The sequence below is a fragment of the Mustela nigripes genome, chromosome 17 (genome assembly GCF_022355385.1).
Source record: "Mustela nigripes isolate SB6536 chromosome 17, MUSNIG.SB6536, whole genome shotgun sequence".
NCBI lineage: Eukaryota > Metazoa > Chordata > Mammalia > Carnivora > Mustelidae > Mustela > Mustela nigripes.
Window position 1 is genome coordinate 8,255,199 of NC_081573.1, and position 25,341 is coordinate 8,280,539.

The 25,341-nt window shown below is 53.4% G+C and overlaps 2 protein-coding genes across 3 annotated transcripts in view; one reads left to right on the forward strand and one right to left on the reverse strand.

The window, feature by feature from the left end:
- Positions 1–1,153: 1,153 nt before the first annotated feature.
- On the forward strand, positions 1,154–8,479 carry CKM (creatine kinase, M-type). The gene is made up of 7 exons (XM_059383971.1): positions 1,154–1,355; positions 2,292–2,446; positions 2,848–2,980; positions 5,704–5,875; positions 6,729–6,852; positions 7,189–7,378; positions 7,886–8,479. Exons 1-7 carry the CDS (start codon positions 1,163–1,165, stop codon positions 8,062–8,064), a joined length of 1,146 nt encoding a protein of 381 aa, XP_059239954.1. The 5' UTR covers positions 1,154–1,162; the 3' UTR covers positions 8,065–8,479.
- Positions 8,480–11,364: 2,885 nt separating this feature from the next.
- Positions 11,365–25,341, reverse strand: part of MARK4 (microtubule affinity regulating kinase 4) — a 28,102-nt gene continuing 14,125 nt past the window's right edge. Inside the window, exons 9-18 of one of the 2 annotated variants that reach the window (XM_059381204.1) lie at positions 25,208–25,327; positions 24,655–24,754; positions 23,241–23,350; positions 22,975–23,134; positions 19,784–20,001; positions 17,686–17,789; positions 15,148–15,426; positions 14,911–14,990; positions 13,975–14,019; positions 12,535–12,692 (exon numbers count right to left, since the gene is read on the reverse strand). In XM_059381204.1, the coding sequence (XP_059237187.1) occupies positions 12,628–12,692; positions 13,975–14,019; positions 14,911–14,990; positions 15,148–15,426; positions 17,686–17,789; positions 19,784–20,001; positions 22,975–23,134; positions 23,241–23,350; positions 24,655–24,754; positions 25,208–25,327 (1,281 nt within the window). In that variant the 3' untranslated portion in view covers positions 12,535–12,627. Of the gene's footprint in view, positions 12,693–13,974; positions 14,020–14,910; positions 14,991–15,147; positions 15,427–17,685; positions 17,790–19,783; positions 20,002–22,974; positions 23,135–23,240; positions 23,351–24,654; positions 24,755–25,207; positions 25,328–25,341 lie in introns of both variants that reach the window. The other variant, XM_059381203.1, reaches the window with a different exon arrangement.

Genomic DNA, 25,341 nt, shown 5'->3' on the forward strand with positions numbered 1-25,341 from the left:
TGGTGCAAATGGAGCCCCAGGAATGTGAGGAGGGTGTAGGGGGGGCAGCAGCTGGGGAGGGGAGAAGGAGAGGCCAGACTCTATAAATAATCCCCAGCCCTGGAGAGTAGCTCCAACGAGGTTTCTTCTGGTGAATTCCATCTGCCCAGGCCTGATGCCTCAGGCTTCAGCTCACCCTGCACCACCACCCCCATTTCCTTTCTACCATTCTACCTGATTCCTGTCCCTGGAGCTGCCAGCGACCTCCCACTCCCACCACCACCACCACCACTGAAGCATCCCTCCTCCTCCTTCCTGGGTCTTATGGATTAAACTAATAATAACCGTCACGGCAACCATCCCTCGAGGAAGCAAGACCCAGCTCCATGTGAGGACGTGTGCTCAGCCTGCCACGTCCCTGTACCAGAAGACTCTTCTTGGCAACCCCCGGGCCCAAGCTCAGTTTCTAGGCAAAGGAGGCTCAGAGAGGCTGAGCACCTGGCTTGAGGTCCCACAGCAGGGGATTTGGCACAGGCAAGATTCGAACCCAGCTCTGATGACCCCGGAGACTGGGCTTTCCTTCTCAACTAAGACCTGCCAGAGTTGTCAGTAAAGAGAGGGTCTGGCTACCCGGCCTTCCCTTCTGCCCTGCTCCTCATCCCCTAACTAAGCAGAAGCTTCATGGAGAGAATGTCCCTTCTCTGCTCACACACTCATTCTCAGCCACACCTCCACCTTCCCACCAGCTCCTCACACAGACCTTTAAAATAATAGTGATGATAATCATAATAATAGCTAAGCAAAATAATGCTTATTGTGTGCCAGGACTCTCCCAAGCGCTTAATGTACAGGAACTCCTTTAAGCCCCTGAGATGAGGGCTCCTGTGACCCCCACTGTACACATGAGTAATCTGAGGCACAGAGAGGTTAAGCTGAGTCACCAAGGTCACACAGCTTATTGTATGTGGCCGAGCTGATATCTGACCCAGAGTCCCCATGCATCCCGTCAAGTCACAGGGACTCAGAGACAAGACCCTTCTTGTTCCAAGTCACACAGCACCTGAGTCAGGACTGGCTCTGACCCCAAAGCCTTGCTCTGTTCCCTTGTTGGCCTCTGCTGGAGGCAAGTTAACCTTCCCCCCTGCAACCCGCCCTTGCCCACCAGGCCCCCCACGCCGCCACCATGCCGTTCGGTAACACCCACAACAAGTTCAAGCTGAACTACAAGCCTGAGGAGGAGTACCCCGACCTCAGCAAGCACAACAACCACATGGCCAAGGTGCTGACCCCGGAGCTCTACAAGAAGCTGCGGGACAAGGAGACTCCATCTGGCTTCACCCTGGACGATGTCATCCAGACTGGTGTGGACAACCCAGGTGAGCCTCCTTGCTGGAGTGTGGATAGAGACTCAGGTGGGGTGGGGGCTCCGGAGGCTGCCTGCCACACCTTGGTCCCACCTTCACAGGCCTCCATTTTCCCGTCTGGAAGATGGAGGCTATGCTCGAGGGGCTGTTGTGAGAAGCAAATATGGCTACATGTATGAAGGGCTCGAGACGGGCCCCGGCAAGTGGCCAACCCCTCACAAATGCACACAAGTAAGATGTGAAAAAATCATTCCATCTCCTGAGGGCCTCAGTTTCCACATCTGAAAAATGGGCACCCACGTCATGAAAACAGAGTCAGCGCACCTACAGGGCTTGGAGCAGGGCTGAGGACGAAGCATGCGCTCAGGGTCTGGCAGGGGGTGTCATTGGTGCCCTGGTTCTTTCTCCAAGGACACCAGAGCCCCGAGGGGGGTTCTAGCCTCCAACTCATTGTGTGATTGAGGAGCGATGCCCCCTCTCTCTGGGCTTCTGTTTCCCCATCTGGGAATACGAGGGTCTTTCAAGTCTCTTATTATCCATGGGAGCCGATAGTCTAATATGTTTCTGAAAGTTTTTCAGTGAAGGAAGAGTCCGTGATTTGGGGACTCTGAAGTGGTAATATTTTTGGTACTTTATAACTGGGCCCCTAAGACTTTCTCCTTTGCCCTGCCTCCAGCACCTTTCCCTCAGCCCAGATATCCCCTTGATCTCTCCCAGCCTTCCCTCTCTGTCCAACCAACCCTTATCCTCTGTAGTTCTGACCCAGAGGTCTTGAATGAGAACCTGCCAAGACACACACACACACACACACACACACACACACACACACACGTGCACACACACATACAGTCTACACTGGATCCAGGAGCCCGGGCCTTCCTTGCTGGGGACAAGCACCTCTGATCCTTGCTGGGGACAAGCACCTCTGACCTCACCCTGAACCCCCAGGTCACCCCTTCATCATGACCGTGGGCTGTGTGGCCGGTGACGAGGAATCCTACCAGGTGTTCAAGGATCTCTTTGACCCCATCATCCAAGACCGGCACGGGGGTTACAAACCCACTGACAAGCACAAGACCGACCTCAACCACGAGAACCTCAAGGTCAGCTGTCCCCAGGCCAGGGGAGGGACAGGGGAGAGAGAGGGAAGGACGTACATGGGAAGGAGCATTCAGAGAGACAGAGACGGAGGGGAGGGAAAGAGGGACAGCGAGGCACAGAAGACAGAGAGACCGAGGACAGAGCAAGGAGAGTCAGATGGGAGGAGAGACAGGGAAGGAGATGAAGAGAAACAGGAAGCAGGGACAAAGATGGGGAAAGAGATGTATGGAGGGAAAAAGAGGGACAGACGAGGAGCTGGGAGAAGGATGGAAAGAGACAGAGAGGGGAGAGGCAGAACCAGGGTGGCGGTGGGAGAAGCCTGGGGACAAGAAGGAGCCAAAGGAAGTAGCAGAGAGTTGGAACTGGGAGCATGCCCAGCCCTGACCACCCTCCTGCCCTCCAGGGTGGAGACGACCTGGACCCCAACTATGTACTCAGCAGCCGCGTCCGCACGGGCCGCAGCATCAAGGGCTACACCCTGCCTCCCCACTGCTCCCGGGGCGAGCGCCGGGCTGTGGAGAAACTCTCCGTGGAAGGTGAGAACCCCCACCCCGCCCACCCTTGGGACCACCCCACTCTGGCTCCGCTCCTCCATGGAAAGAGCTTGGTAAGTCATGGGTGCTGGGTGAGTGACGGCCGGCAGCATTACCCCTGGTGGAAGCCAGGGGGCGCTGACAAGGCACCCAGCGCACAACCACGCAGACCCTCAGTGGTATCGGGGTCCTGACCTCCATCGGTCCAGCCAGCCAGCCAGCCAGCCAGCAAACATTTGCGGTTCTTATGGTCCTGCGTAGGGAGCTAGGGCTCCCGTGATGAATAAGATGGACAAGATCACGCTCTCACAGAGCTGTCAGCCTGGTGGGGAGATAAGAGGAAACCAAGAAACCAACAAAAGAATGATGAATTCCAACATGCCATGTAGCCAAAATACAAAGGTGCATCTCGGTATGACTGGGAGGAGCTCTCCTAGAAATGAAAGGTTGAGCGATGCCTGGGCGGCTCCGTTGGTTAAGCGACTGCCTTTGGCTCAGGTCGTGATCCTGGAGTCCCAAGATTGAGTCCCGCATAGGGCTCCCTGCTCAGCAGGGAATCTGCTTCTCCGTCGGACCTGCCTTTCTCTCGTGCTCGCTCTCTCTCTCATTCTCTCAATTAAATAAATTAAATTTTAAAAAAAGAAAGAAAGAAAGAAAGGGTTGAGACCTGATTGACAAGAAGGAACCTGAAGAATTCCAGGCAGGTGGAGTGGCAAGTGCAAAGGCCCTGAGGTGGAAAAGTGTGGCTGGAGCTGAGTGGACCAGGGGAGGAGATGTGTCAGAGGGATATGGGTGGCTAGGCTGTGCAGAGCCTTGTGGGCTGTCTGGAGGGCTTTGGCTTTGACTCTGAGAGAGATGGGAACCTTGGGAGGATGGTGAGAAGAGTAAGTCCATAGAATTTCATGGAGTCCTCTGGCTGTTGAGTGGGGAACAGACTGTGGGCAGAGGTAGGAGCAGAGAGACTGTAAGGGGCAACCACAGTGGTCCAGGCTCTGGGGTGAAGGGTAGACAGTGGGATGTAGAGAAAGAATGGGTAGGTTTGAGCGGTAGAATCATTAGGCCTTTCAAGTCCCTTGTTTCTAGTAAATGTTTAACACCCAGCAAAACAAAGACAAAAACAAACAACCCCCCCCAACCAAGGAAACCAAAAAACCAGCCTCAATTTGCATCGACTGCCAGTTTCCAAGGTGTAAATTCTCCTACCATGACCAATTTTAAGCTATGAACATGATGTCATAGAGAGATGGGAAGCGATGCACCTCGGTACTTGGGATCCCCATCATCAGATAGGGACGAAAAATCTTCAAGAACATAGATAATAAAGATGCAATAAAATAATTAGGAAGTAGCCATTTTGAATATTTACTACCTGTGGGTTTTTAAAAAACTTTATTTATTTATTTTTAGAGAGAGAGAGAGGGGCAGAGAGAGGGAATTTTTTTTTTTTTTTTTGACAGATCACAAGTAGGCAGAAAGAGAGAGAGAGAGGAGGAAGCAGGCTCCCTGCCGAGCAGAGAGCCCAACTTGGGGCTCAATCCCAGGACCCTGGGATCATTTCCTGAGCCGAAGGCAGAAGCTTTAACCCACCGAGCTACCCAGGCACCCCAGAGAGAGAATCTTAAGCAGGCTCCACACCCAGCACAGAGCCCAGTGCAGGGCTTGATCTCACAACCCTGAGATCACGACCTGAGCTGAAATCAAGAGTCAGATGCTTAACTGACTGAGCCACTCAGATGCCGCCTATTACTTGTTTTAAAATATAGTTTATTTAACTGGAAGTTTACATAAATTATTATTATTTTTTAAGTAGGCTTCATGCCCAACATGGGGCTCAAACTCATGACCCTGACATCAAGGGTTGTGTGTTCTACCGACTGAGGCAGCCAGGTGCCCCTAGACAAATTTTTTTTTTTAAGATTTTAGTTTTTTATTAGAGAGAGAGATTGGGAGAGGGAGGGAGAGTGAGAGAGCATGAGAGTGAGGAGGGTCAGAGGGAGAAGCAGGGAGTCTGATGTGGGACTCGTTCCCAGGACTCCAGGATCACCACCTCAGCTGAATGCAGTCACTTAACCAATTGAGCCACCCAGGCGCTCCTAGATAAATTATTTTTAACAATATAATATAGTATAAAGTATGTGATATATAGCATTATATAATACACTGTATTGAAGTGTCTAATGTGTATATAAATATATACATTTATTCTATATATGAATATAAACAAATACTACATATGCTATTTTTTTAATAATAACATTTTTTTTTTTAGATTTTATTTATTTATTTGACAGACAGAGATCACAAGTAGGCAGAGAGGCAGGCAGAGAGAGAGGAGGAAGCAGGTTTCCTGCAGAGCAGAGAGCCTGAGGCAGGGCTTAATCCCAGGACTCTGGGATCATGACCTGAGCCGAAGGCAGAGGCTTAACCCACTGAGCCACACAGCCACCCCTAAATATGCTATTTTTTAATAATTTTTACGGATGGCTTCCCAAGTTCCTAACATGTTGACTGTCCATCTTGTTGGCCAACTGGAGGGGCTTCAGCACACGGTTGGTCACAGGTGAATGGGATGTGAAGGTCAAGGAAGGGGAGATTCTATGCAAAATCTGGGTTTCACCCTAGTGTTCAGATGCCATTAGCACATCCACCGGACCAAGCCCCCGGCCTCTGTGCCCAGGCTGTGGTGGGCAGGCTGCTGACCACTCCCTTGTGTGGCCCCCCCTTAGCCCTCAACAGCCTGACAGGCGAGTTCAAGGGGAAGTACTACCCTCTGAAGAGCATGACCGAGCAGGAGCAGCAGCAACTCATTGACGATCACTTCCTGTTCGACAAGCCCGTGTCCCCACTGCTGCTGGCCTCTGGCATGGCCCGGGACTGGCCCGACGCCCGTGGCATCTGGTGAGGTCCCCTCTGCCAGCCTCCCCATTCCTCTGCCAAAGCTAACACCATAAAAATGACGATGTTTCCAGGCATCCCCAGAAAAGTGACCTTGCCTTCCACCCCTGTGTGACCTTGGGCACATTATTTTAACATTTCTCTGCCCTGGTTTCCCCATCTGTAAAATGGAGAGCAGTAATGAAAACAGTGTCTAGGATATAGTAAGTGCCCAACATTGGCTATTAGTTTTATCGTTTACGGCTGCTTATAGTTACTTTCTATGAACCTTTGAATCCCCAATTCTGATAGCGAAAGATTTTCAAAGGTTTTGAAAACTTAGGTCTCAGATGATTTGGAGAGTCTGAGTTCCAAGATATACAGATGGAATGATTCTAAGGTTCCAAGATTTTGAGTATTTTTAGGTTCTCAGATTCCACTAATTCCAGGTTCTGTGATTCCGTGGTTTCAGACATTTCCAGATCTAAATGTTTTATGGCTCTAAGCCTCTATTTCTGACACGTCACAAGGTGAAGGCAAGGTTGGTCCCTGAGACCAGATGTAGGATTTCCAAGATTTGTCAATTCGGACTCCCAGCTTCTGTTCTTCAAAGATTCTGAGATTCTAAGCGTCTGTAATTTAATGCTGTTCAGACTTAAGACCCTAAAAACCTTTGATCCTAATTAGATTGGCGATTCCTCAGATTCGATGACGTTCGGGTCTATGGGGGTAAAGCTTCTGCGACTTTGAGGAACGGGTGCCACCACCCGAAACTCCTCCGGCCCGTTGCCCCCTAGCGGTGGGGGTGTTTTCGAGAGGCCGGGAGTGGGGTGGCCACGCGGAGCTGATGCCCTGGCCTCCTCTTGCCCCACACTAGGCACAATGACAACAAGAGCTTCCTGGTGTGGGTGAACGAGGAGGACCACCTCCGAGTCATTTCCATGGAGAAGGGGGGCAACATGAAGGAGGTTTTCCGCCGCTTCTGCGTGGGGCTGCAGAAGGTATGGAGCCTGGCCCTCGCGGCGGACCTGGGACAACCCGACCTGGAACGCCCCGCCCGCCTCTCAGGGCTCCGCCCCCCGGGGCAACCCGGCTCCACCCTATGCGCAAGCCCCGCCCCTAAGAACGCGCTTCCGAAGCGTCCTCAAGCCCAGCCCCCTCCGCATCTTGCACCACCTGGGTGGTCCGGCCCTTCCCTTCAGAAGCTGAGCGCTGGCAATTTCCCAACCCACCCCCCACCCACGTCCTCACCCTGTCTTCCGCCCAACCCCGTCCCGGTTGCGGGTGTATTTGGGGCGCCCGCTGGCGCTGACCCCAGTCCTCTCCCCTTACCTCAGATTGAGGAGATCTTCAAGAAAGCCGGCCACCCCTTCATGTGGAACGAGCACTTGGGCTACGTGCTCACCTGCCCGTCCAACTTGGGCACCGGACTGCGTGGAGGCGTGCATGTCAAGCTGGCGCACCTGAGCAAGCACCCCAAGTTCGAGGAGATCCTCACCCGTCTGCGCCTGCAGAAGCGCGGCACAGGTGCGGCTCTGCCTCCGCTTGCCGCGGCGTCGGGGGCGGGCCCTGTGCGGAAGGGGAAGGCGGGGCATCCATGCGGGTTCTGGGGGGACCAGGGCTACCCCTCCGTGGGCCTCAGTTTCTTCCTCTGTAAATGGGCGTCAGCACGCTTTATCTCATAGGAATCAATAGGACGTCATGACATTGTGGATGTCCCCTGCCCCCTAGGGCCCTCGGTTTCCCATGTGTAAAGGAGAGGACGGTCAGGGTTCAACCCCAGACGGCCGGGCTCCGGAACTCGCTCTTAGCCGCAGGGCTGTATTTTCATGTTGGATGGTTGAGGGGAGAGGTATCTAAATTAGCCGGAGACGTGAGCCCACGAATGGACATTTAGGAGACTCAATGCACGTAACCGGTTACACAGTAGGCGCCCAGTACGTGCAGCCGTCTCCGCTGGCACGGGGGCCGCATCCTGGGCCCCACTCCTGCACCTCTGCTCCCTGCTTATGCCCCTGCCTTCTGCTCCTGCAGGCGGTGTGGACACAGCTGCTGTGGGCTCAGTGTTCGACATATCCAACGCGGATCGGCTGGGCTCGTCCGAAGTCGAACAGGTGCAGCTGGTGGTGGACGGTGTGAAGCTCATGGTGGAGATGGAGAAGAAGCTGGAAAAGGGCCAGTCCATCGATGACATGATCCCCGCCCAGAAATAGGCGTCGGGTCCGCTCGCCGCCGACTGCTGGAGCCCCAGCCAAAGGGAGGACTCCGCCTGTCGGGGGTCCACCCTCCACCAGCTCCACTTAGAGGGGTTCGGCCACCTGGGGGCTCTATCCAACCATCTCGGAATTCCATTCCCAACCGGAGTTCCAACGAACGGGCTTCAGCTTCTGAAGCCATCTGGCCAATGAGGAACCTCCTCACACCTTCCCCTCCTTTTCCCAGAGCTCCGCCCACCACCAGGAGCTCTGGCTAAGGGAGGGCTCGCCGACACATCTGGAGTTCCTGCTTTTTCTACACCCAAAGCAACAAATAAAAGCAATGGTGGCCCTAACTTCTGTGCGAAAGTTACTGAGCAGCAGGAGGTGGGACGTTTGCCGTCGGCCGCTGCGCGACCTCGAAGGGGCTTGCCTTCCCCGTTATATCCCATCTCTAAAATAAGGCAAAGTTAGTGAACCGTCTAATTCATTCCGATACGGTCCTATGAGGAAATCTGAGACCCAGAGTCGTGCAGCCCCCTTCCCAACCTGAGCTCCCCATCACGCATACTCAGATCTCAAACACAGGGTGCCCATGGGGGAGAAACGTAAGCCAAACCAAACGTCTGAGACTTGAATTTGTCCCCTGGGACTCCAGTGTGAGACCTACCGTGCATCTCATCACATATACCTCATTCTGTCCGTCGCGGGCCTCCTTCTGTGTGTTCTCACTTCATCCCTCGACAGCGGCGACCAGTCCTTTAAACTTCCTTTTCGTTGCTCCTGAACCCGACATCGCTCCCCACATCTCCTAGAACGCGCCCCTATGGTTTGCGCTTTTCCAAGAGGTGCATTTGCGCACCACTGGCTGAAGGCGCATCTTTCCAGTTCCTTCCCCATTATTCCTCTCTACGCTCTTGCTCCTTACACCCTCGATTCCCACCTTAACGTCTTTGCCCATGCTCCCCCCCCCCCCCCCGCACCCCCGGCCCCAGGGCTGGGGCTTGGCTCAGAGCGTTCCCTTGAAGTCTTGAGGGATCCACCTTTGGAGAGCCTTGAAAAGCTGGGTCCTAGGAAGCAGGTGGGGAGGGGCCGTGGGAGGGGCAGGTAATGGCAGTCGGGAAGCATCTGAACACGTATTGGGTGTTGGCCACATCAATCACCTCTACTCGACCCAATACCTCGAGGCCCCCATCTGCCTGAGCAGCCTCCTGGCCTCAGAAAGAGACCAAGGTTTCAGAAAGAAATGTGAGCTGGAGTAAGTGGAAGGCGGAGCCCCAGGTACCTGGAGGAGGCACTTTTTCAAACCTGAAATCACCCAGGTAAAGGGCCCTTAGAGATCAAGAGATGTGCTCTATTTTACAGAGGGTAAACTGAGGCCAGGGGATGTCCCCAAGCGTTCCCAGAGAGAGTACCGAAACGGCAAGGCTAGGAGAGAAAGACTAGACCTCTCAGATGTCAGGATGTCCTTTACAACACTGCCCCAAGTGAAGATTGCTTCACTAACCCCAGCTCCACCCCCCCACCCCACCCTCGAGGCCCCACAGACCACAGGCGCTCCAGTGGGACTGTCGGAGCCAAATCTGACCATCAGCGACCATGCCTGTCCTGCCCATCTTGCCTCATAAGCCCTAAATGTGCCCCTTCTCTTCCCACCTCTGTCCCTCTCCGACCTCCTTCCTACCCTCCTGACCTGTCTCCTTTCCTCCCTTCGCAGCATAAACCTGTCCTTGCCTCTCCCTTGTTTACAAGCTCGCCATGGCTCCCCAGTGTTCTTGGAAGAAAGCCTGGGCCCCTCTCCACGACCTTCAGGGCCCTGCCAGCATCTCAGCCTCATCTCTCCCAGACTCTTCTCACTGCGAATTTTATGCCATTTGCTGTACTCTCACTCTCCTGCTTCCCAGGATTCGTACAAGCTGTTCCGTCTGCCTAGAACATAAACCCCCTAACCGCCATGTCTAGCTAGCTGTTCATATTCTCCCAGGGGCAGCTGGGATGTTCCTCCTCCAGGAAGCCCTCCCTGACTGGGACATGCACTCTTGGACTTCCCTAGCCTCTGCCCCGCCCCCCTCAGCCCTTCCCACTTTGGATCATCACTGATGCAGCTAAATCCAGCTGAGCCCCCTGGAGGGCACGACTGGGGCTGTTCTGGCCACCACTATGTCCCCGGCACAGGGCTGGGCACACAAGAAGTCCTTAGGGATTGAGATTTCCAGAGTTGGTTGGTGCCCGCCACCTGACTCAGTAGAGACACCTTTCAGCAGATCCCTATTCTGGTCTCACTCATAAGACAGTAACATGGTTCTGCCCGAAACCCTGAATTTTTCAACACTGACCACTCAGTTTCTACCACTCGTCATTTCTCATTTGACTTTGCTGTCAGCCCCAGGAAGAACACAAGACACGGGTTGACTGTACCATGTCCCAAGTGGGCACTTGAAACACAGCATGCTAAGCCTCTTCTCTGCATACAACCCTCCATGGCTCCCTCGTGCCCTTGGATAAAAGCCCAGCTCACTCACTTTGGCCCTTTGGCCTACGAGGCCCTGTGTGAGCAACCCCCACCCTCTACTGCTTTGCTCTGTTGAGCTTCTATTTCCTTCCTCTGGCTAAAGACACCTTTACTTTCCTCTGAGGAGCCCCTCTACTACCAGCTCTAGGCAGGGGTCTGGCTGCTTCTGAGCACCAGTGACTGGGTCAGGGATGGTCACATGACTTCTCTGTGCCAATAAGGGTCTGTCTTGGGACTTTTGCCAAAAGTTGGCAATGAGGAACTTTCTGGTGCAGAAACTAGGCAAAGGGAGGAGCAGTTGGAACTGCTGGGGTCATCACTGCCATCAGGGAGTGTCTGATGAAAACTACTGGCTGAAACTATTCAAATCACACGGAAAAAAGCCAAGAGGAGATGGCTGGCTGCCCGGATTCAGCCATACCTGAAGTCAGGCACCCCATACTATTAAGGAACATAAATGAATGTTTTCTCTCCAGTGTAGGATTATGAGTCCTAATACAGCATTTCTCTTGCTAATTCTCCACCACCCCCAAGATAGCAGCCACATGGAAATTACCCACGGTTCTCTGAAGGTCCGTCATGCACTCCTATCCCCAGACTTTTGCCCGGACATACCCCAAACCCGGTCAACTCCTACTCATCTTTCAAAGCCCAACTCCAGCATCATTTTTCTGGCTCCCCTCCCACTATCTTCTGGGCTCCGCAAAGCAACGGTTTCTCTCGTGTTTTGCGTCCGAACCCGTACCCGCCACAGACAGGGGCTCCATGTGTCTCCGTGTCCAGCACTGGGCCTGGCACAGAGTAGGCACAGGTCAATGACTGTTTATTGAATAAATGTACTACTGGAGTAAGAAGTGGCTTAGAGTCTGGTATAACATGTGGGTGGGCACGTGAGTGGATGAATGGGGCACCGATATAGGAACTGGGGGCCTCCTGGATGAGGCCGAGTTCTGTCCTGCCCTCCGCCGCCGTCATCCTTGACCCTCACACCCCCACTACACCCATTCTGCAGCTGAGAAAACCGAGGCTCAGAAAGGAGGAACCACTGGCCCAAAAGTCACACACCATCTCCTCCTCCTCTGACTCGCAGGTGAGGGCAGGGAAGGAAAAGCCCGGGGTCAGCGTGGGGGAGGGGGACTCTCCTAAATTTATTGGGCGACAGGCTGCAGGTGAGGGGGCTGACAAGAGGAGGGGGGTGTAATAACTTAAAAACCGGAGGTGACAGCGGCAGCTCCTCGAGAGATCTCTGCAGAGGGGAGGGTGTGGGGGTATTTACAAGGATTTGTACAAAGTGCCCCGCGCCAGCCTGGGGCGGGAAGGAGGGGGTGGGGTTCGAGCATGAGGGGAGGGGAGGGGAAGGGATCTGCCTCTCTGACTCCCACTCCCAGCCCCCATTCTCCAGTCTTTAGGCTCAGCAACTCTTCCTGCCCCCGCCCAAGGCCTAATTCTTGAGCTCTGGGGTGGGGGTGGGGCAGGGATGGAAGAGTTTCCTCAGTTTCCCTTTCTCCCCCTGCCCTGCTCCCAAAGTCTCCTGGGGTGCCCCCCTGGCACGGTGAGGGCGGACAGGGCCGGCTGGAGGCTCCAGGAAGGGGCCAGCTACCCTCGCTCAGCCCCCTCACTCTTCTCTCATGCCCAGTGGCCCCGGGAGAACAGCATGAGGGACAGTCTCTGTCCCCACGTCGAATTCGCGGGAACGAGGTGATGACAGAGGGAGACGCGCCTCCCTGACCCCTCTCCGTGCTGTGGAGGTGAAGGGGACGAGGGAGAAGATGAGGAGGGGACCCGGGCCGTGGCGGCTCAGAGCTCGAGGTCGTTGGAGATGCGGGTGACGAGGGTGCGGAAGGCCAGGGCGGTGCCCGCCACGCGGCGGAAGAGAACTCCCCGCAGGCCGGGCCGGGGCAGCTGGCAGACCTCCACTTCGAAGTGGGACAGGGGCTCGGGCCCGCCCGCACCCCCGTGCAGGCAGGCCAGCAGGAACGGCTGTGGCTGGCGGCAGCGGCAGCGGGCGGCCGCGGTGGCCTGGCGCAGAGCTGCCATCAGGGCCTCAGGCGGGCGTGAGCTGGTCAGCTTCACACTCCAGGGGAATCGGAGTAGCCGGGGGGCGGTTTCCGTTTGATCCCAAGGTAGATGGCAACTGGGGCGGGAAGACATCAGCGGTCAGACACGGCACAGGAGCGGGAGGCCACCCACTGTTCCCACTGGGGACAGACTCCTGGCCGTCCCTCACAGCCCGCCACCCTCTCTCAGCCCAGGGACGGTGACAGAGGTTCAGCTGTGTGGGTGGCTGCCCAGCTGGAGACTATACTACCCAGCCTCCGCCGCAGCCAGGCGCCGCCTTGTCTCTAAATTCCGGGATGCGAGTGGAAGCGATGCGGGCAACCTCCGTCCATCACCTCCTCCCAAAGGCTATCTGGACATTGCTGGGTGCTCTTTGAGTATCTCAATGTCTTGGGATGGGGCGCCGCTGACATTTATTAGGTTCAGGGAGGATACATGTTCTGCCACGTGTAAAAGGCCCCATACAACAAAGAAACGTCCTGCCTAAAGCACCAAGGGCAGGCCTCTTGAGAACCATCGCACACATAGTCTTCCTGGTTTACCCGCGGGCACCCGGGCCTCTCACCGCCAAGCTGGGCACGTGGCTCAGTTCTGGCCAATGAGAGCGTTCCACCCCCCTGCCTCCTGTGATTGGTTCAAGAGGAGCATATGACCAGGTCCCACCAATCAGAGTACTCCACCCATCTGGCCACAGGCATTGGTTCAGGGATAGCCAAATGACTCAGTTCCAGCCAATGAGAGTCAGTCCTGGGACCTTTGGGACTGGTGGGGAGGTCCTTTATTTGCATGGGGGGTTTTTACACATGGATTGTATCAAACCGAAGCAGGGCAGGCAAGGTACAGGGCTGCATGCTTTTGTCAATAAGTGTTACTGGAACCCCGCCATGCCCATTAGTTTTTGTATTGACTGTGGCTGTTTTGTGCAACAAGGGCAGAGCCGAACAGGCATGACAGAGATTACCTGGCCCTCAAAGCCTAAACTATTTACCATGTGGGGCTGTACAGGTAATGCCCAAGCTGCTGCAGCCGTTGTGCCTCGTTGGATGAGGGGGGAAGGAGGTATGACAGCAGGAGCTGGTCATACATGGAAGCGGCTGGACGTAAGGATGGTCAAGGGACAGTGTGCATGGGTGGGGATGGAAATGAGAGAAAGCTGTCCAGAGTCGGGGCATAAAAGGCACGGACAGGGAAAAGAGGGTCCGAGGGAGAGTTCAGGAAGCTGGCCTGGAGGACAAGGCTGAGGTCCCATCTAAAGGTATGGGAGTGGTGGATAGGGGAGGTGCGGACACAAGTAGGGTCTGAGGCTCAGAAGGGAGGGGGCCAATGTAGCGGCCCAGGACGTAGGCACAGGCACTCACCTTGTGACCTCAGGTCCCCCGATTCTCTCAGGTTCGTCTGTGACCCTAAAAGGGGAGAGGGGGGCAGAGTGTCTAATCTGCACATAGGGTGCCCCCTCACCCAACCCACCGCTTCCAGGACTCTGGGCAGCCCCTGCCTCAGCCCAGGTCCCGGTCCCTTCCTGCTGGCTGGAGCTGAGCTGGGGAGGGCTGGGAGTCAGAATCTGAACTCCCTCTCCATGCCCAGAAGGGGCGTCCCTTTCGAAATGGTTAGTGCAGGTCGGAGGAAAGATACTGAAGAATTTGGAAGTCGGAAGAGAAAGGGGTTGGGCAGAGACACACACCTACAGAGAGAAGGACATGGACACACACACACGCACCCCTCCTTCAGCCTTTGCTCAAACGGCACCTCCTTAGTGAGGCCTGCTCCATTTAAAACTGCACTTCTCTTCCCTGCTCTAGTTTTCTTCTCAGTACTCATTTACTGTCTGGATCTCCGAGGAGAATGTCGACTCTGCCTGGGCTGGGATTTTAGACATTCTGTTCACTCTACTCCAGGGTCTAAGATAGGGCCAGGCACACAACAGGCGCTCAGTGAATAAACATAAATCATTTTCCAAGGATTTCCAGGCATTCTATGCTCAGTCCATATATCACCTTGTTCAGTCCACACGACAACCCTAGGAGGAAGGCACTGTTATGTCTAACCCCACCTTACAGGAGAGGAAAGCAAGGTTGAGTGACTTGCTCAAGGTCACTCAGCAGAGCTGGGGTCTGAACCTTAAGAGTCTGGCTCCAGAGGCCATGTTCATTAAATGAGTAAAATGAACAGCCAGACCCCACAACCAGTCCTCCTCCCGCACACACACAGTCCCCCTCCCCCACCCCTGTACGCACGGGTCAGACATGCAGACAGGGAGGCAGAGGCAGGGACAGCGGAGGGTGGACGGGACTTACTGATCTTGGATCCCTGGGGCAGAGAGGCGCCCGAAACGCAGCGGTTAGAGTTCTGCCGTTTAGAGGGATCGAGGGTAACCCTGTAGTGTGAGGAGGGAGGTGAAGGGTGACGGAGGAGGAGGAGGAGAAAGAAGAGGAGGAGGAGTAGGGGTACAGGAGGCGGAGCAGAGTAGAAGACAGGTTAGGCCCCATTGCCCCCCACCGCACCCCCCCACCCCCAGGTCCCATAGGGCTCACCTTCGGGTCAGTTTGGAGGTCAGCTTGGTGAAGAGGTTGGTGGTAGGGCGGGGCCGCCCAGTAGGCAGGGGTGTGGCCTCGTGGGCCAGGGTAGGAGAGGCAGGGGGTCCGTTCTGCACACCCCCGCCTCCCCCTCCCCCTGCCCTCCGGTCCCGGACCTGACCACCGTGGAAGGTGCTACGGATGGTGGAACCACGTGCCAGGCGGCTCCGCTCCCCTGATGGGGGAGCCAGGCTGTGACTAGAGGGAGAGGCGGGGGGCACCCGTGGGGTACCCGAGCTGTGGGCAGAAAGGGATAAGTCAGAGCGGGGCCTCAAGGCAGGTCAAGGCCCCAGTCTTTCTGATTCTTCACTAACCTGTCCTGAGATGAGAAACATTAAAAAACTTAGAGCTCAGAGACAGGGCTGCCATGCACAGTTGGGCAGGCTGTGTACTATACAACCCTAGCTATTTTACTGACTCTTCTTTCTTCCTAAGTCATCCCTCCTTCAAACTGTCCTTTCTTTAAACTTTACCCACTCTAAATGAATCCTCTCCTCTCCAAACTCAGCAGTTGAATAGGTTCAGATACATTTTTTGATGAATCGCTTGCCATTTGGCATCCAAACCTCACGAACCAAATCAACTTTGCAAATGCTCTATCTGAACTTTCATTACTCGAACTCGGGATAGGAATAGGTGTGAACATCAAAGGCACTTAAACTCACTATGATAATTTTTTGACAGGTGAGATGTCTCAAGATGTTGTGTTGACTGTGGTGGTTTCAGCATCCCAGGACCCTCCTCTAGGCCCTTCCAGTCCTGATAGGAGGGGCCAGACCTACACTTTCTATCCTTCCAAGGACCCCAGGACCAGCCTGGATCTCAAAGAGGGAACCCTGACTGTGGCAGATGCCACTACCTCTCCCTTGGAATCCGTCCTCCTTGTTTTACTTTCAGTAACCAAACTTCCTAAGAATATGAGCCTTGCATATGGCCACCCAGCCAGAGACTACATTTCCCAGCTCCCTTGCAGTTAGGGATGGTCATGTGACTACTCTCCAGCCAATGGGATACAAACAGAAGTACTTTGTCCCATTTCTGGGTCAGGGCTCTAAAAAGCATGCAGCTTGCGCTCCACTCTTTCCATCCTTCTTGCTGGTTAGAAACGGTAGCAGCTGGTGCAGGGGCCTCAGTCCCAGAGCTGGAGCCTCGGGCTGAGTTTGGCAGGAACAATCTGGGTCTTTGGAGGACCCTGCCTGCCTACCTCTGGATGGCTCTATCAGAGAGGACTAAACCTCCTTCTCATTTAAGCCACCATCCCTTGAGGTCTCCTCATTACACCAGTTGAGTCTACAATCTAACTGCTGCCCCATCTCTCGACCAAAGCTGGAAGGCTATGCACTATAGTGTTTACAAATACACAAACTGGAGTCAGTCAGGAATCTTTGCTCTTTGACTTACCAGCTGTGTGGCCTTGGGCGAGTTACTTAACATCTCTGAACCTCATTTCCTCAGCTGTAAATGGAGATACTGGGCTCTACCTCAGAGAGTCGTTAGGGGCATTCAACCAGCAAATACACACCAAGGCCTGGCACACAGTTCCTGCTTGATGAATATTCACTATTCTTTTTATTTAATGACCACAAGATAAGTGCTCACTTATCAATTGACTTCGATGTCACAGACCCTGTGCCAGGTACAGGACGCACTTGATCTCCACCGGATCCCTCTAACGGATCCTAGAGGCAGAGAACATCAGCCCCATCTTACAGAGGAGGAAACAGAGGCTCCAAGACTCACTCAAGGTCATCCTGCTAGCAGAGTGCAAAGGCAAGGTTTACACTTAGAACTCAGGAGCCACAGAATCACTGCTCTCAACCACTCCATACCCTGTAACACGCGTTTGTTGGGTGTTCCCCAGAGGGCACCTTGATGTCGGGCCCTGGAGTCCTAGTGGGAAGGAATGTCATTATCCTGAAGCTGGCCCCACTCCTCACTCCTGGACTTGAACGGTGATGTGAACTAATTCCCACCCCCCACCCTGTTTTTTTAAGTAGGCTCCACGCCCAACATGGGGCTTGAACTCACGACCCTGAGACCAAGAGCCACATGCTCTACCCCCTGAACCAGCCAGGCGCCCCTAATTCATTCCCTTTTTATGCTCCAGCCAGTCTGCACTGGTTTCCCTCACATGCCAGCTGAGAGAGATCGAGCAGACTCAGGAAAACTAGTTTGAAAACCAGCCAACAAGAGGATGTTGAAGCTGTGACATTCTGGGGTTTCTCTCAAGTTCTAAAAATTGATCATTCAAAAAAAAAAAAAAATCAACTCAGTTTCCCAAGTCTCGTAGGCGGAGAGAACAGGGCAGACTGCTTTCCTGGGACTGATGACTAATTAATTAAGAGGGGAAGATTTTCAGGGGGGTCGGGCGGGGTAGGGGAGAGGACACGGGTAGATTCTGACAAGGGAAGGGCACACACACTCCCCAGTCCCCACGGCACCCGTTTCCCACAATGGTTAGCCCCCACCCCCCCCGCTCCTGGCCCCTCACCATACCTGTTCTCTTTGCCATTTGGCAACAGGGATGGGCGCTCAGCCCCAGGGCGTTCTGTGCAAACGTAGGTGTTTCTGCGGGTCATCATGCTGGGAGGGAGGTTGTTCTGTGGGAGACATGGCCAGGAGGGAGTGAGGAGGCGGAGGGACACCCCTTAACCCCCCACTTATCCTCTCTGGTCTCCCTCATTACAATCGAGAGGCCAAGACTGAGCAAGCGATGGTTTACTCTGGGAGAAAGGAAACGTTACCAAGCCATCCTGGCAACTCAGGCTAAGGGTCACGGAGCTGAGATGGGGCGCTGAGGGCGAGAGGGTCAGGGTGGAGCCCAGGGGGCAGCCTTGCCCACTCCTCTCCTGGCTCTGCCTTCTCTGGGTACAAGTCAGCTATGTGAGGCTTTCCGTAGCGTATTTACTCATGGCACACTTGGTGTCTCCTCCCGGCCTTTGCACGGCTGCCCCACCTGCTTGGATAGTCCTCCCACCTTTCCCCTCGACTCACACCTACGTATCTTTCAGCTGTCGGCTCCTAATACAGCCGCCTACATTAGGTGCCTCCTTGGGGCCCCCAGGGCTGCCTCAATCACTTTGTATCGTCAATATCTGTCCCCTTAACCCATCCCCACCCTGCCCTGGACTGCAACCCCCCCTAGGATCAGGGAGTGCCCGTCGGGACTGTGCCGCCTCTCCAAATGTGCTGGGAAGTGAACCCTCGTTTTCTATTCTCTGGAAGTTTCTGTAAGGTTGATGTTATTTCTCCTTTCAGTGTCTGGCAGAATTTCACCCCTTGGAGCCTAGAATTTTCTTTCTGCGAAAGTTTTCAGTTATGGATTCCAGGTCTTGGACAAGAACCTAAGACTGTTCAGATTTTCTGTTTCTTCTCCAGCAAGGTTGGTTATTTGTGTTTTGAAAGACAACTGTCCATTTCATCTAAGATGTCACCTTTATCTCCTAATTTGGGCCAAAGTAACTTTGGCTCCTAATGCCTTCTTACTGTCTTTTTATGTTCGGACAGAGTATTCCTTTTCATCTCTGATTACTAGTAATTCCTGGGGTTCAATGACTGTATTAATCTTTTCAAGAACTGGACTGTAGCTTTGTTGGTTTTCTCTAGTGTACTTCTGCTTGTTCCTTTCTCGACTTCTATTATTTCCTTCCTTCTACTTTGTTGGGGGGGCGCTAATTTGCTGTTCTTTTTCTATCTTTTCAGGTGTGTTTTTGCCTAACAACCACCACAGCCTTTATATATTGACTGTTAACTGAGCTGGACGCTGTGGGAGGTTAGTATACGTCCAAGATATTACAAGAGCCTCACAACAATCCAAGACCTCCGATGAGCTCATTTCATGGGATGGAATACTGAGGCTCAGAGAGGTGAAGTTGCTTGCTCAAGGCCACACAGCTCACCAATGCAATTGAAAGTTCTGGTCTTAAAACCTCCTCTTAAGGAGCTATGGGAGGAGAGCCAAGTACTACATTCCCCAAAATCCTCTGCAGCTCAGGATCTGCGGTTGAATGGGTTCTGCCAATCTTTGCATTTGGGAAGATCTGGAAGGTGGCAATGGGGCAGCAGTGGCTTTCCTGTCCCCTGTGACTTCTGCTTACATGGGCAAGGTCATGAGATGAGGGTCATTGCCTCAGCAGAGCCCCAGTGCCTGTTTTTAGAATTCCTGGCATCGAGGGGCCCTTCTGGTAGAGAACAAAGTTTCTGAGTCCTGAATTAAGGTCATGACCATGTGTTCTGGAATTCAACCATGCCCCAGCAGTGGCAGCCTCCTCAGTGGGTCAGTTCTGCAGTGTGATGTGTCTTTCCAGTGGGTCTAATCCCCTGCCTGCCCCTCCAGCCCTTCCTACAACTTTGTAAGACCCTCCTTCCCTGTACAAAATCCTGCCTACCTGAAGTGCTTCTTTCTGATGCCGAAGGCTAATTTATATGCTAGTATCCAGCATAAGCTCGATCAGAGAGAGAGAGAGAGCACTCAACGGTCTATGGGATGAAGGAACGAACAGACAGAACAAGGAGTCCTGTGTGGTGGTCTGGGGAACAGCAGGGTCCAAAAAGTGTGAACCCGGCAGTCACACCCCGAGCCCTGGCCACTCACAGGGGTGCTCGTGCTGTCCTTCCGCCGCTCTGGGATCTCTGCCTTGTTGGGGTTGTGGGCGCTGCTGACCATGGGGCTGGAGGGAGGCAGCCCCCGGCTCCCGCTTCCAGCAGCACTGCAGCTCGCCTTCCGGCCTGGCAGGCGCTCCTCCTTCAGCTCCGTCTCCCCGGTGCTGGTTGGGCTGCGTTTGGGGTGCAGGGGTGCGGGGGATGGGCCACCTGGTGGAGGGAGGGGACAGTTAGAGCTTGCTTCACCTTGAAAGGCCAGAAAGCACTCTGGGAGATCCTTGGAACCTCAGAATTCCTCACACAGGTTACAAGCTCTGCGTGGGCCATGCTGACTCCATCTGTCCCAATGATAGATGCACATCTGACCCCCAGCCCCATGGAAATGACCTGATGCCCCTGTAGGTTATTCACTGCAGCGCTATTTTTTCCCTAAGATTTGATTTATGAGAGAGAGAGAAAGCATGTGTTGGCGGGGAGGGCCAGAGAGAGGGAGAAGCAGACTGCCCGCTGAGCAGGGAGCCCAACATGGGGCTTGATCCTAGGACCCTGAGACCATGACCCGAGCCAAAGGCAGACACTTAATTGACTAAGCCACCCAGGCGCCCTGTGTCACTATTATTTTAAAAAATTTTATTTACTTGAGAGAGAAAACGAGCAGGGGGAGGGACAGAGCGAGAGGGACAAACAGACTTCACACTGAGCATGGAGCCCAACACGGGGCTTGATCCCAGGACCCCACAATTGTAACCTGAGCCAAAGTCAGACACTTAACCGTCCAAGCCAGGCAGGTGCCCCACATCAAAATTTTTGGTTAAGTACAAAAGACCGGGAGCAGCCTAAGTGCCCCTTAAAAGGGAATGGCCAGATGAAGTCAAGCTATTTCTGTACAATGGAATCATCTGCAGCTACGAGGAGGAAACTGCTTATGTATCAAGACACAGAGATCTTCAAGATGGACTACAGAGCAGAAAAGGTAGGGCCTGAGGTCTAAGGTGAGCTGTCCTTTGTATAAGAGGAAATCTAGATTTTATTTATCTCTATTTACTTGCTTATATATGAACAACTTAAAGGCTATCATTTTTCCCCTTAAATTTCTTAAAAGAGAATGTTACCTTTATGGTATGTGATTATGTTAGTATTGCATTTATATATGTTTATGTCTCTCTTTCTCTCTTTTTTTTTTTAAACTCTTTTTAGGGAGGAGAGGGGCAGAGGGAGACAGACTCTTCAAGCAGACTCCCCGCTGGGCGTGGAGTCCAAAGCAAGGCTCGATCTGATGGTCTGAGCTGACTGGAACAGAAATCAAGGATCTGACGCTCAAACAACTGAGCCATGCAAGCACCCCTGTTTCTTTTCTTCTTATCTCTTTTTTGTATCTATCATTAAATACACCCCACCCTTGAAAACATGGCTTTGAACTCCATGGGGCCACTTCTATGTGGATGTTTTTTGATAAATACTGTACAGGACTGCAGAGGTCACTTCCCTCCGATTCTCTGAAGGACATTTTCTGTTTTGTGGCTTGCTTTATGGTAAGAATACAGCATATAACACATCGACACAGTGTGTGTTGATGGACTACATTATCAGAGAGGCTCTCAGTCAGCAGCAAGCTTAGAGTTACATTTGGGGGGAGTTGGAAGTTACACGTGCATTTTTGACTGCACAGGGGGTTGGTGCCCTAACCCCTGCCTTGTTCAGGGATTAACTCTATATATGAACAAAATTTCTCCCAAACTGGTCTCAGTGGCCACCTCCGAGGACAGCTGGGGACTGGACACGGGTGATCCACGCGGAGCTCGGTACGCAAACGTTCACAGCAGTGTTATTCACAAGCACCAAACAGCGAAAACAGTGCAATGGTCATCAGCTGACGAATGGAAAAACAGAGTGTGGTAGATCCACGAATTATGACCAGGCCATTGAAAGGGAGGAGTTGCTTGTCTGCGCTAAAATGTAGCTGAAAACGTTATCCCAAGTGAAAAAATCTGGACACAAAAGGCCACATATTGCCTAATTCCTCTTGCACAAAATGTCCAGGATAGGGGCATCTGTAGAGACAGAGAATGGACTGGTGGTTGCCCAGGTGCTGGGGATGGTGGATGGGGGTCCGGAGGTCAATGGCAAGTTGGGGCTTATGGAGTTTCTTCCTGGGGCGATGAAAATGTGCTAGAGTGGACGGTGGTGATGGCGACACTTGTGACCAGACCAACACCACTGAATCATCCACTTTGAACAGGTGAATTGTATGCTATGTGAATTATATCTCCATGGAGCTGCTTATAGAATAGTTGGGAGGGGTCGCCTGGGTGGCTCAGTTGCTAAGCATCTGCCTTCAGTTCAGGTCCTGATTCCAGGGTTCTGGGATCAAGTCCCGAATCGGGCTCCCTGCTCAGGGGGAAGCCTGCTTCTCCCTCTGCCTGATGCTTATCCCCTGCTAGTGTGTGCACACACTCTTGCTCACAAAAATAAGTAAAATCCTAAAAAAAAAAAAAAAAAAAAAGGAATAGTTGGGAAGATTCGTATTTGAGGAGCGTGTGGGTAAGAGACTTCTTGGAAGTTTCTACACCTAATCTGTGGTGGTGATGGTCAGCTCTATCTTTTGTGGGTGGTATCTTTCAGTTACAGAATGTGGGGTTCAGGAAGGTATCTGCCCAGCCCCTTTCCACTAGGAAGGGTCTTTCAAATTTTCAGTACAGAGGAGAGCCAGAGGGCAGGCTCTCAGCAGCTGTTTTGTGCAATGTGTCCTCCTCTGTCCTGATAATGATGGCTTAAAGCCAAGTGAACCCTGACATGAGAGCTCTATCCCTGACAGGTGTCCAAAGGGATTCCAGCTATCATTGGGCTGCTCTCTAAATTGGAGACAGAAGGGGAAAGATTGGGAAAAAGGGAAGGTGAGATACGTAAGAGAGAAAGGAAAAGCCAGAGGAACAGAGAGGAAGCGAGAAACAGAGAGCATCTACTCTGGATTCTTTTTCGGTTTCTAATCCCTTTCTGATCCTGGCTGTGTGTTCCCACCTCCAAGTTCCCTATAAAGTCCCTGCATCTTTATACAAAAGTCCTCCCTTCTCTACAGTTGGCTTGAGCAAAGGTTTTTGTAGACTGTCGGCCAGACAACCCTGATCTGAAGTTCGGAAGCCTTGGTGCCTGGGATGGCGCATAAGGGTGCGGGACCACACTCACAGAAGTCGCTATGCCTGCGCTGGCGGTGGTAAGTGGAGGAGGCACTCCGTTGTCCTTTGCTGTGGCTGGTGCCTTTGCTGGAGCTCATTCCATTGGTGGTGTCGCTGGGCGCCCGCACCCGTGCCAGGGCCAGCCCCGGGGTGCCCCGGTCCCCACCCTCCTGCAGGAGGATGACAAATGAGGAACCTCAGCCTCTGTTCCCTCTGCCCCAGAAGTCCCTCCACCCCGGGCATCGCGCATCCCAAATGCCCCTGGCGCCTTCTGACCTCAGTCTTCCTGCCCAGCAGGAGGTAGGTGGCGGTCACTTCGTTGTACTTCTGGCTGGTCAAGGCCTCTTTGATTTCTTCCCGCGTGTATCCCATACCCACCATCACCTCTGGGAGAGGGGGATGGAGAGGAGGTTCAATCTCCCCAGACCCTTCCCTTCCACTTGTTTCTGTATCACACAGCAACGCTGGTTCTTTGGCCTGTTCAGTATCCGTTCCCCTTTCTGCCACCAGCAGAACATTTCCTTGGAAGAACACTCCTTTCGTGCTCAGATCACCTGGCTGACTCCTGCTTGCGCCAAGCCCCAAGGGCAGATACACAATCCAGGTCTGACCAGAGTCTTCCATTCCCAAGGCCACACTGATTGGCTCAGGATAGGCAGATGACCCAGGTCTGGCCATTCAGAACGCTCCAGACCCAAAATCACGTTGATTGGTGGGCATATGACCTGGCTCTGGCCAATCAAAGCATTCTATCCCCAAGGCCAAACCAATTGGCTCAGGGGTAGCCAATGGGCTCCAACCTAGAGCTTCTATTGGAACATTTAGGAAAGTGGCTCCTCTTCTTGATGGGGTGTCCAGGACGCTACTATATACTGTTGCCAGCTTGCTCCCATGGCCAGAGCTGCCTGGGAAAGAAGCCACCACTAAGATTCCCAACAACTAACTCGGAGCACCTGAATCCAGCCGTGCCTGAAGGCCCACACACCCTAGCCTTTTTAGTTATGACGATAAGGTGATAACCATATAAAACTGCTGACATTAACAATTTTTGACCTATAAAAATGGCAGTTTCAAATGGTTCAGCCTATTATTATTCTTATTGGCTTAAGCTAGAAGGGCCTGGGTCTTCTCTTCGTACAACCACAAAAGTACTGATTAATGCAGCCAAGTCTGATGGTGGCCTTGAGGGTTACTTGATAACTCCTAAGGGACTCCTTCAGGGCTAATGCTTAGGGATCAAGAGTTCAAGGGCTCCAGGATGGAGGGTATGGGACCAAAGGGTTGGTGGGGGAGGCACATGCCCACATGGGGGGTTTCCCAGGAAACATGCGGGTTAACGCTGATTTGTGCCCAAACACTTCTAGATGTGATCTGTAATTTCTTTTTGTGTCTTAACAGTCAAAACTAAGTACTGTACATAGAGTAACTCATTTCATATATTCACAACAACCCTATGATAGGTTCTGTGATCGTCCCGTTTTACAGATGAGGAAATAGAAGTACCGAGAGGCAAAGACACTTGCCCAGTGGCAGCACAGGGAGGGGAACCTAGACTTCTCCACTCTCCCTAATCGCCTTGCAAACTTCTCTCATCTGCGGACCAGAGGGACAGGAGCTAGGAAGCTCTGACCCCTGGCTCCCGGGCCCATCGCTCGGAGGAGCTAGGGCACCTGCTCTCCCTGACCCTCACCGATTCGTTTGGTGTCCCCGAAGTCCTCCTCGGGCTCCGTGTATGGCTTCAACTCCTCACCCTCATAGCCAATGTTGATCCATTTGTCTTTCATGATTTGCTGCAGGAATTGGGGGCAGGACAGGAAGGGGGGTAGACAGATGTCAGAAGAAACTGGGGGAAAATACAGTTTCCCACCTTCACGTAGGGCCACGTACCTTGCCCCCCACCTCCAACACCTAATGCCCCAGAATCAACGGCTTGATGACAACTAGCGCCTCCTCACCCGCACCCCCAGCACGCCTGCCGGAGCCTCCCGATGTCACCTCCCTCCTCCGCATCATCTGGGTCCCCGGCACCCTATAATCAGCCTAGGAGCTCATTAGCTAATTACTGGCATGGCGGGGAGTGGGCGAAGCTGTTTGGGGGTGGCATTGAGACAGGCCCCAGAGCCTTTTCCCGGGCTGCCTGGCTCCCCTCCCCCTCCCAACCGTGATCTTAAGACGCCAGACACAGGAGAGGGAAAGGGAGGGCACGAAGGCTGAAATGGGAGGGGCGGGGGGCTGAGGCTTACCTCAAGAGTACAGCGTTTAGCTGGGTTCAGCACCAAAAATCTCCGCAGGATGCTCTCACAGTCCGTTGACATGTAGAAAGGGACCCGGTACTTCCCTCTGAGGACTCGCTCCCGCAGCTCCTGGGGAGGGCAGG